The 10,702-nt window shown below is 43.6% G+C and overlaps 2 protein-coding genes across 3 annotated transcripts; one reads left to right on the top strand and one right to left on the bottom strand.

Moving 5' to 3' along the window:
* Nucleotides 1-324: 324 nt before the first annotated feature.
* chrna4b (cholinergic receptor, nicotinic, alpha 4b) lies at nucleotides 325-4,952 on the top strand. The gene is made up of 6 exons (XM_083557882.1): nucleotides 325-732; nucleotides 1,333-1,484; nucleotides 1,837-1,881; nucleotides 2,022-2,131; nucleotides 2,874-4,221; nucleotides 4,417-4,952. The coding sequence occupies exons 1-6, from the start codon at nucleotides 675-677 to the stop codon at nucleotides 4,540-4,542; spliced, it is 1,839 nt and encodes a 612-aa protein (XP_083414008.1). The 5' UTR covers nucleotides 325-674; the 3' UTR covers nucleotides 4,543-4,952.
* A 1,149-nt stretch (nucleotides 4,953-6,101) lies between these two features.
* zgpat (zinc finger, CCCH-type with G patch domain) lies at nucleotides 6,102-10,535 on the bottom strand. Of its 2 annotated transcripts, none has more exons than XM_083557884.1 (7): nucleotides 10,454-10,535; nucleotides 9,481-10,067; nucleotides 9,018-9,151; nucleotides 8,352-8,516; nucleotides 8,111-8,236; nucleotides 6,745-7,144; nucleotides 6,102-6,652 (listed from the first exon to the last, which is right to left on the bottom strand). In XM_083557884.1, exons 2-7 carry the CDS (start codon nucleotides 10,038-10,040, stop codon nucleotides 6,514-6,516), a joined length of 1,524 nt encoding a protein of 507 aa, XP_083414010.1. In that variant the 5' UTR covers nucleotides 10,041-10,067; nucleotides 10,454-10,535; the 3' UTR covers nucleotides 6,102-6,513. The 2 variants fall into 2 exon arrangements, with proteins under 2 accessions (XP_083414010.1, XP_083414009.1); XM_083557883.1 differs by having other exon boundaries at nucleotides 10,316-10,522.
* Between the last annotated feature and the right edge of the window lie 167 nt (nucleotides 10,536-10,702).

Consider the following 10,702-nt stretch of genomic DNA (forward strand, 5'->3'; position numbering starts at 1 on the left):
ACACACACACACACACACGGGCCCAGTGTCTTTCTGTGTGTCTCAGGCTGAAAATATTTATTTATTGTTTTGCGAGACTGAAGTTAATGTGACTCAAGTGACTAAAGTGACTCAGTTGCTTTGCAGTGTTCTGTCTCTCAGCCACACGCCCACACACACACACACACACACACACACACACACACACACACACACACACACACACACACACACAGACACACACACACATGGAGCATACAGTAGTTTGTCAGACAAATAGTGTATGATTGAAAGGTGGGGGTGCAGAAAGAGAGATAGACAGAAGGAGTAGTGGGAAAGGAAAGGTAATGAGAGGAGGAGAAGGAGAGGAAATTGAGAGCGAGAGAGAGAAAGAGAGAGAGAGAGGGAGAGAGAGAGAGAGGAAGGAGGGGCAGTGTGAGAGACAGTGACAGTGGAAAGTACAGGAACAAGACGACAGTCACTTGTTCCACTGGAGACACAGATTTGCTTCTGTGTTTACAAGCTTTTTTAATTGCATTTTTATTTCCACCTTGTTTGTTTGCTCGGTTCGGTTCTGATCGTTCTCACAGAGACATCATCCTGAATGTAATCTCTTCCCCAAACATAGTATGTACATCTGAATTTTCAGATGTTCTCGAAATACCTTGCAGACGTACAACACCTGAGCGAGCGGGATGAATCCGGACTGCGGCGTCCACCTGATCCTGGTCCTCATCCTTCAGTGCATCTACGGTAACGTGCCTTTTTTTTTTCTTCTCCTGAATGAGTTTTTAATCAGAATGTGGTGATGGGAAACATTCAGTACTGAGTTTAATCATGAAATGATTCCAGATCATGCAAGAAATTAACTTTTTGAATGTTGTATATAAACAAAAAGGGACGCTATAACAGATTTTTTTTCCTCCATAAATGTTGCCTTTATTTGGAAAGATCTTCATGGAGAATGATTTCTACTGTTGTGGTGAAACTAATAAACTAATAAAAATGAGTCATGGACTGGAAAATGCGATCCACTCCTTCTTCTGTAAGGTCTGTAAAGAAACCCTGCGTGATCACTCTGGAGAAGATGCACCAGATACTAAAGATCACATCAAACCTCTGAACACATGAAGTGAAGACTGAAGAGATGATGATCTTTTTTTTCAGTATTAACGCACAGATGCATCAATTCACCCTTACGATCTGTATACGTGCTGATCCGAGTGCACGTGCGACACACGTCTGCTGTAAAAGCTTCAGTGGTGTCTTCACTTGTTGTTTTAAATGAATGAAATGAATGAATGATGTAGATACAGAATGTAAGTGTGTGTGTTTGTCTCTTACTCTGTTCAGTGTGTACTCCTGCCCCGGCTCGTGGTCACGCAGAGGAGCGACTCATTCAGGCTTTATTCCGTCGCTATAACAAGTTCTCACGTCCCGTCGAGAACATCTCCGACGTGGTGCTGGTTCACTTCGGCCTTTCCATCGCACAACTCATCGATGTCGTGAGTTTGAAGTCTGGCTGGAATTTTAACCAGTATACGCATCAGGAAAGGAAGAAATAAATGCATTGCATGGGTGGAGGTGGCGCATAGTGCTTAGTGGTTTTGGATTTGAAGGTTGTGAGATTAAATCCCAGCCACACCGAGCTGCCACTCCTGGGCCCCTGAGTAAGGCCCTTAACCCCATAACTGCTCAGGTTTATGAATGTCTGTCAAAATGCCATAAAACTATTTTACTGACATTTTCCAGGTTTGATCGATGTACCTCTATTTGATTAAATCCCATTAAAAATGTCTTTATTAGAGATTTTATTATTAATATTATTATTATTATTATTTTAATTCCCTATGGCAGGATGAAAAGAATCAAATGATGACCACCAACGTTTGGGTGAAGCAGGTATGTTTTGATCAGTTGGAGCATATAATTGAAAATTAATGAGATTTTTAATTGAAAGCAGGCTCCCGTTACTCCACTCTCAGTCATCCTGTCATGCCTGCTGATTCAGAACATTGATGCGAGTGTATGTGCCCTGACAGGAATGGAGCGATTACAAGCTGCGCTGGAACCCTGAGGAGTTTGAGAATGTCACCTCGATCAGAATCCCCTCGGAGCTCATCTGGAGGCCCGATATTGTGCTCTACAACAAGTGGGTGCTTTAATGGACTCATGCTGAATCTCCACATTTAGAATACTTTACTCTCCATCGGCGCATCAGAACATGATCACACGCATTATTGTAATATTCACGTAATCATTATTGCTATATTTTTTGGAGCAAATATGAAAACGCTTCCTCCTTACCTGAAGATCCTCGGTAGTGAGGCGAGATGGAATTGAAACGCAAGCGAGAAGATAGCGATGGCCATAAACCGCAGCACTGAACCTCCATATGTCGCTGAACAATAAGGTTCCATTCTCACCCATCAGAATAAAACCTTGACGCTGCACAAGAACTAAATTTCGTAACTGTAACTTAGAACTGTAACAATGAAGTTCACTTCCCTCTGAGGTGCTTCAGAAATATACACTATATGAACAGAAGTATTGGGTTTCCTGACTTTTCCATCTACATGTGGTTTTTCATCAAAATGTTACGTCTGTCAATGCATTTGGCAAAAAATGTTGCCTTCAAGTGAACAATGAGACCTGAACCTGTTCCAGCAAGACAAAGCCAGCCAGAAGAGATGCTCTAGATGAGTTGAAGTGAAAGATCTCCAGCTCTAACCTCAACCTTTTCAGGATGAATGTAAATGCTGGCTGCACCCCAGGATCCTGACATCATCTACGTACCGCTAATGGAATATCAGATTGTCCTCTTTACACCATAATTCCTTAACCTTTAAATTGTGGCTCAGATTTTAATGATTCTTCATGTTTTTTTTTCTTAGCGCTGATGGAGACTTTGCCGTGACCCACTTGACCAAAGCCCAGGTGTTCCATGATGGCCGAGTGAAATGGAAACCCCCTGCTATATATAAGAGCTCCTGCAGCATTGACGTCACGTTCTTCCCTTTCGATCAGCAGAACTGTAAGATGAAGTTCGGCTCGTGGACGTACGACCGAGCGAAGATCGACTTGGTCAGCATGGACGGCAACGTGGACCAGATGGACTACTGGGAGAGCGGTGAGTGGGTCATCATCAACGCCGTGGGGAAGTACAACAGCAAGAAATACGAGTGCTGCGTGGAAATCTACCCGGACATCACCTACTACTTCATCATCCGCCGCCTCCCTTTGTTCTACACCATAAATCTAATCATACCGTGCCTGCTGATCTCCTGCTTGACTGTGCTCGTCTTCTACCTTCCCTCTGAATGCGCTGAGAAGATCACGCTGTGCATATCGGTGCTCCTCTCACTCACTGTCTTCCTCCTGCTTATCACAGAAATCATCCCTTCCACCTCGCTGGTTATCCCACTCATCGGCGAGTACCTGCTGTTCACCATGATCTTCGTCACGCTTTCCATCATCATCACCGTCTTTGTGCTGAACGTGCACCACAGATCATCTCGCACGCATCGGATGCCTCACTGGGTCCGTCAGCTCTTTCTTCACCTGGTACCAAGATACCTTTTCATGAAACGCCCACCAGCTGCCGGAAAGAGGAACTGCCACAAGCTGATCGAAATGATGCACAGACCGATGGCGCTGCAGCCCATCCAGCAGGGGAACCCTGGTTTGACCACACCCCTCGATCTGATCTCGTGTCCAATCCAGCGAGAAGCAGCATCCAAATCTCCTCTTTTCTCCACCTCGCCTAGCAGTGAGAACTCGATCCAACAACAGGACACCATGCAGGTGAACCTCGCTCCAGGACTCAAGCACGCTCACGTGAAGACGTCCTCAGTCTCGAGCGCTTCTCTGTCTCCAGACATCCCGCTCAGGTCTCTGCTTCAAACCCTAGATCTGAGCGAGGTTTGTGAATTTCAGTACCATAGCGCAGAGAGTGTGTTCCTCGACACGGCAGAGGGAACGCGCCAGGCAGAAACGATTTGGGGCTGCCTTAAACATGAGAAGACGAGTATACAGACATACGTCACTGCAGATCGAGGGGAAAGCACGAGTCCGTGTGGAGGACACAACGTACGGGGAACTCAAACATCAAGCCTTAACGGCTGCAGTAAAGAATCCGAGGTGGAGAGAAACGACTGTCCGGTGTCACAGTCACTCCTGAGGGCCCTCGAGGGAGTCCAGTACATCGCAGACCACCTCAGAGCTGAGGACACCGACTTTTCGGTACGTTTCTTGCTGAATTCAGAAGCAGCCCAAAAGCATTTCAGATAAATAGAGCACCATTTTCTAGTTAGGAACGTCTACAAATCAGTTCTGTTAGACTTTTCACCACATCGTATTGGTACTCCATCAAACACGTTTTAGATTCAAAAGATGCATTACAAAATACACATTCAACATTGTCTTCCTTCCTACCAGGTAAGAGAAGACTGGAAGTACGTCGCCATGGTGATTGATCGAATATTCCTCTGGATGTTTGTGCTCGTGTGCATTTTGGGTACACTGGGACTCTTTCTACCTCCGTGGTTGGCCGGAACGATCTAGAATCCGACACGACCTCGGCATCCCACGAAATTTTTGTCCGGGTTTTGACTTTACGTCTGCAAAAACCTGCAGTATCACATTCCAGAATGTAATGACGAAGCATTTTTATCCAAGGTCGTCTCCGATTTGCTTGATTCGCCCTCATAGCGGGAAAAAAGGCCACTTTCCGTCACAAACGGCATCCGCTGTATTATTCAGTCTGCTTTAAACCTGTTCCAGTTATAACCACATGCTTTCCTGCTATCCGTTTTCAATGAAAGGTTCTGCTACAAAATGAATAATAGAATAAAAATTGTGAGAAAAATATTGACAATATAGATGTTGAAATTTATTTAGGAATAATTATATGTATAAATTATATTTGTACTGTTCTAATGTTGAAATGTAAATAAATGCTTTAGTACACTGAGCACTGATGCTACTGCAGAGCTCTACTCGTCATCTCGGGCTAAAAACAGAGATGCCCAAACTAGGGCCCATGATAAGCTTTGATTTGGTTCATCATACTATAAATGAAAAACTGGCACATGGATCATGGCCCTTCATAGGAAAGTTTCAGCTCCTCTGTTCTTAACAAATAATGAGAAATTACTATATATTGGTAATTAGAGCACAATAGATCCTAATAGAATACAGTTTGTGGAGTCTAGAACTAACCACAGTTCATGCAATCAGCCAAGACGCTGCATACCTAATAGACAAAGTTCAATATTTCAAGAAAACAGTTGATCAAGAACAAGAAGTTCTTGAGTTACTGTCGCAGAAGAGCAGAATGTTTATTTTTATGTTAAACTCGTTCACTTTGCAGAGCTACAGCGGCGTCCTTCCCCGAAAGCCGGTCAATATTTAATCATATATACTCAGATGATCTCAGGCCAGAGAAAGAGACTTGTAGCTACGTGCTGCACATCAAACTGCTGCTGCTTATAACAAATAAAACAAAACCCCAATTATGGAGGCAGCTCTACAGCCGACTCCATAATTGTTGGCACCCGTCAAGAGGATTTGCAAACTGAATTACTTTAGAACTCCAAAATCAAGCCAAAGGAACTGGAGGAACTTTTTTTTTCTTTACCTTTCCTCGCATATGCTCCAGGGTTCAATCCTGAGCTCATTTTATTGTAGAAAATCTCAAATTGTGGGTTTTATCAGGTTCTCCGGGTTCCTCGGACTGTCCAAAAAACAGCCAAGTAGGAAGAATGGCTTTTTTTTTTTTCTAGGGGATTGGCACAGGATTGGTTTAGACAGTTTGAGTAAATAAATGTTTTCTCTCTCCAAAAATGAAATTCTCAGGAACTCAGGTTTTTTGTGTACATTTTCTGATTAAATCCCAGGGGAATAAATATAAGGTTGAACATACCTTTCATGAGCAACCAGGAAGTCTGATGCCAAGAGAATGAGATAGAAGTCACTCAATGATGCATTGAATAAACATTATTGCAAAATAATTGATCCCAATCAACACAGACATAAAATCAGATGACACTGCTGTCCACGTGTAAACCTCTTAATAATAAAGGCGATTGTCATTTAAAAAAAACAAGTGCAAACGTCTCCAATTTTCTTAAACAAAACCTGAAACTATTTTTATTTTAGCGCACACACAAAAAGTAGATTTATTTTCAAGAGGGAATTATATCTTTTTTATAATCCCCATTCTGGACCACTTCACCTAAAAAGAGTGTGTATTTATTCTTTGTATTTTGTCAGTAATCTGATTAACCTGCTCCTGCTAATCAAACAGCTGCATGAGTAAACAGAGTGCAGTGAACAGGTTCAAAAATGCAATTAAAAGCATTAATGAGCATAATTAATCATTAAGGTACATCGTTTTTGTGTATATTTATGCGCTAGGAAATACTCAAAATAAAAGTGTATCGTAAGGACGAAAAAGTTTTTTTTTTTTTAGTACAGAACAAAAATTGACACTTCAAAACAGTTGTTTTCCAACTTAAAAATGAGCTCAGGGGGTCAAAATTCCGTCATTTTCTTATGCGTATCTGCTTTCGTCTGAGCCCTCTGGATCGTCTGCTCCTGAGCCTTCAGCTGCTGCAGCACATCACGCAATGCCGAGAGCTTCTCTTCCAAATGGCTAATAACTGCAGCATCCCTATCCAAAAAGAGAGAGAACAGTGCATAAGAAGAAAACAAGGCTGAAGAGGGAAGAAGGGGTTTGATCAGCACAGGGAATGATGGCTCTACCTTCCATTCCTCCTGTTCAGCGAGTCAGTGATCCTCTGGATCTCTCTCTCCACCTGGCTGATCCTCTCCATTGCCTGAAAGAGCTGAACGTTGAGCGAGCGTTTGGTGCTCTTTCCTCCCCGGTACGCCTCCACACCGCTAACGGAGCACGACGGAGCCGGAGAGGAACGAGAGGACTCTCCAAGTTTAGAGTTTAGAAAGTCAAACACGTCCGTCTTTGTCGAGGTGGACGTCCGCGTTCGCTTCGTTCTTCTTTTTCTCGAGTCGGCGGGATTGTTTTTGGCGATCGCGGCCCGTGTTTTGCGCAGCGTTAACTCGGCGCACTGGTCCAGCGAGCGGCCTTTCGGGAGCACCACGGCCTGCACGGGCTCCACGCGGCCTGAAAGAGTCTTCCCCAAACCTGAGATGCACGGAGATCAGATCCATGAACCCTAACGCTGCTTTCTTTAGATCGAAGCAGAAAAGAAAAGCCTGCCATGACTGGGATTCATGCTAAATATCTTCTCCTTATATCACGAAATGAACTGATGCACAAGAAATCAACACATTTCCCTGAACCAAAAAAGTGTCTCACATCAATATTTACTAACCACCTCTTTAACTGCCCTCAGAGTTACTTATAAATCAATAAATATTTATGTAAAGAGTGTCATTTTTGTGAGACTTTTTCATGAATTCTTCAGATGCATTTTTAAATGAAGCTCTAAAGCTGTATAATTTATCCTTTTGGAGACGGGACATTTTAGAGAATAGGGGAAAGATTTTGTGCTTGTGTTCTACCAGCATGGACATGGTTTCCTTTTTTGCTGAAGTGTAAACAATAAATAAATATAAAGAATTATAAAACGTAACTGCTGTAAATAATTATATAGTGCAAATTTACATGGTGGTTTTAAAAAGTTTCAAGAGTAGTTTTGTAACACACCAACAGATGGCAGCACAAGGCTGCACGCACAGTCACAGGCAGCACCGGTCTTTACATTTTAGCGTGCATAAAGACGTGCATCCTGTGTACATCAGGATCCGTGCAACCGGTGCTATTCTGACCACGTTCCTTACCACGTCTGCTATTCTGACCACGTGCGCACCCTGGCACCGAGCTTCTCCTCACGTGAACTTCTCACTGGAAACCACATCCAGTTCGCCGTTTTAACACCGATGCCTTCTAGGACACGTTTCAGAAGAATGCGAGTCGTATTGCTGTGGACTATTCTGAAGCTGATCGTGTGGAAACGTAGATAAATAAAGTACTTTCTTGTAAACAGAGTCTCCAGTATTCACTGCAGATTCAACACCTATACATAGACACCGGTTGCAGTCTCCTCTGCCATACAGGCATGATTTGGGTTCTGATGGTATATTTTACCTTTCCCCAACTCATAGCCCATCTTCAGCAAGAGCTTGGACCCGATTCCACGTGTGTGAGCCTCCCAGCCACAGAACTCAGCAGTGTTCACCGTGACCGCTTCCTCCTCGGTACCAGAACCGAAAACTGTCAAGAGAGTAAATAGTTGTTTTCATCTTTAAATAGAACTCTTAATAAGAAATCATTCAAATCAGAATCACAATCTGAGGGATTGGGTTAAGGAATCTGAGGATACTCAAACCTTTGGCGTAGACCGCATCACACTGTTCCAGATCATCCTCCGAATCAGAAGAGGAAGTGGAGTTCTCCTCCAGCCGCAGAGGAGGGATGAGACAGTCGGCCTCTAGGACAGCTTCTTTCAGCAGCAATGAGTCGAATTTCACAGTGTAGAAGCCTCCCTCGATTTCTGAGAACAAAAAAAAAATGTTGATTTGCCAGTGAGAGACTAAGTTCATGCAGGTGAATCTGCTCTAAGCTCAATGTGATGCTTGATGCGGTGCAGATGGGCTGGTTACTGGCGGGAGCCAGTTGTCCAACAGAAGCACCCTGGTTCGACTGACCATCTGGAAAACACCCATGGTGCTAAAGGCAGGCTGAAGGGCACATTAGAATTTTATAACATCTGCATATTCAAGAGATTAAAAAGTTGTACAGGAATAAAAAAAAAAAAAATTTGAAAATGGCAAATGGTATTGATAAATATTCTATATTGATTTCAAAAGCTGTGTGCTACAACTCCAAATCAGGAAACACAAATGTTCATCCAAGTGTTCTCCAAATCTGAAGGTGGAAAGTGCTCACCGAGGTGGACTCGTTTATAAGAACAAGGAATGGAGCAGAAATTTTTCTCAAACTGTTAAAACAAGTTCTGTTTTGGACGGTTTGAACGATGAACGAGGAGTTGCACCTGTAATTTTGGCAGGATACCAGATGCCGTCCTCGTGCTTGGCTAAACAGGAGGATCCCTGCTGCATGTTAGTAAGATCCGCTTCAAGAAAGTCTCTCAGCTCCGACGTTCGCACCACCTCCCCGTGAGAGAACCTGAGGAAAAAAAAAAAAGACACACACCATCACTTTGGGGCGATCTGAGATCTTCACAGGACAGCAGTGATGATAACGGGGATGTGGGCGTGGCACTCGGAGAGACGATCGATACAAAAAAATATACCAGCTGTTCAAATAACCATGTGATTTTTGGGAAAAAATCCCAAACGTTGGTTTGTTAAATGTCGGGAAAATAAAAAAATCTCCTTCACATTTTTTTCTTTTCTTCCTTTCCATCACAGAAATGTTACATGACATGCAAAAGAGATCCAATTTCAGCAATTACGAGCCACATCAACACAGAGACATCGAGCACACTCGGATACCTGCAGCCGTCCATGAAGCGGCACTTGCCTTCCAGAAAGAAACTGCAGGGCTTCATGGACTTGTGTGTAGGATGGATAAATAGCACTCGAACTCGAGCGTCTTCTCCGTCTGGCTCCTCTGAGCACACCACCATGGCGTTATGGTACTCAAGCGTCCCCCAGGATGAGTAGTAAGGCGCTCGGACTTTAGTGCCGCTTATATCTTCCTCGTTCTCATTTTCGTCCTCGTCTGGTATGGGGTCTTGCGCTGCCTCCGGTGCACTATCGGAAATCTCAGAGTAGAAGGCTGCGAACTCATCGTCCAATTCCTTGGGCCGTTCCTGGGTTTTGTCCGGTGTCGCCAAAAGCGTCGTGGAATCCTCGAGTGATGCCAAGAGTTGGCTCTTTTTGACAGACACCAGGCTGGACTCGGTGAGCTCAATGAGCTGGACCAGGTCCTCCTTCAGCTTGAGAAGATCTGCCTGGTCGGATGAACTGAGTCCACAGGCTAGGGCTGCCTCCACCTGCTGAAGCTGAGCGCTGTAGCTCTCGATGGCCTGCTCCAGGCTGCTCTCATCCATGGTAGGAAACCACAAGGCATGTGAAATCTGCAGAAATATAATCAGATACAAAAGCAGAAGGTTTTTTCTACACCTTAATGGTGTGTATGAAGGAAACACTGTATGTAAAGACTTTCATAAGACTCTTAGGCATATTATAGCTAACATGCTAGCATTATTTGTTTACATTACTATATACACAAAACATATCAATGTAGATACAGTATGCTAGCTAGCTAGCTAATATCACAACATTTCACTGAACCAAACCGGTTTGCTAACATTTAGCTATTTACCTGCTAACAAAACCCAGACGTCTCCTATCCGGTGTTTATTTAAATAAATGTATTCTGAAAGAGCTACACATGACGAGGAGCTTCACATTGAGTCGTTCCAGGACTGCAGTTCGTGTGAAAATTGGTTTGCTCTAGTACCTTCTTCTCTCAGCTGCTCACATCCGCCATGACACTCCAGGAAGAGTCGACTCCCCCAGATGAAGAGTCGACTCGCACAAGCACGTCACATTGTGCAAATCGACTCTTCCAAATGACGAGTCGACTCGCACAAGCACGTCAGGTCTCTGTGGATAAGAAATTACATGTAAACGTTGTTTTGTATGTAATAAAATCTAATAAAGGGTTTGATGTGTTATAAGGATAAACATAAACACAATAACGCATCAC

Source organism: Silurus aristotelis (genome assembly GCF_946808225.1).
Source record: "Silurus aristotelis genome assembly, chromosome: 13".
Classification (NCBI taxonomy): domain Eukaryota; kingdom Metazoa; phylum Chordata; class Actinopteri; order Siluriformes; family Siluridae; genus Silurus; species Silurus aristotelis.

Excerpts from the sequence above, each read along its gene's own strand:
- chrna4b (XM_083557882.1), top strand. The coding sequence starts at position 675 with ATGAATCCGGACTGCGGCGTCCACCTGATCCTGGTCCTCATCCTTCAG. Across the intron at positions 1,882-2,021 it reads CCAACGTTTGGGTGAAGCAG|GAATGGAGCGATTACAAGCT; the intron begins GTATGTTTTGAT and ends GTGCCCTGACAG. Across the intron at positions 4,222-4,416 it reads CTGAGGACACCGACTTTTCG|GTAAGAGAAGACTGGAAGTA; the intron begins GTACGTTTCTTG and ends CCTTCCTACCAG.
- zgpat (XM_083557884.1), bottom strand. The coding sequence starts at position 10,040 with ATGGATGAGAGCAGCCTGGAGCAGGCCATCGAGAGCTACAGCGCTCAG. Across the intron at positions 9,152-9,480 it reads CGCTTCATGGACGGCTGCAG|GTTCTCTCACGGGGAGGTGG; the intron begins GTATCCGAGTGT and ends TTTTTTCCTCAG. Across the intron at positions 7,145-8,110 it reads GGGCTATGAGTTGGGGAAAG|GTTTGGGGAAGACTCTTTCA; the intron begins GTAAAATATACC and ends CGTGCATCTCAG.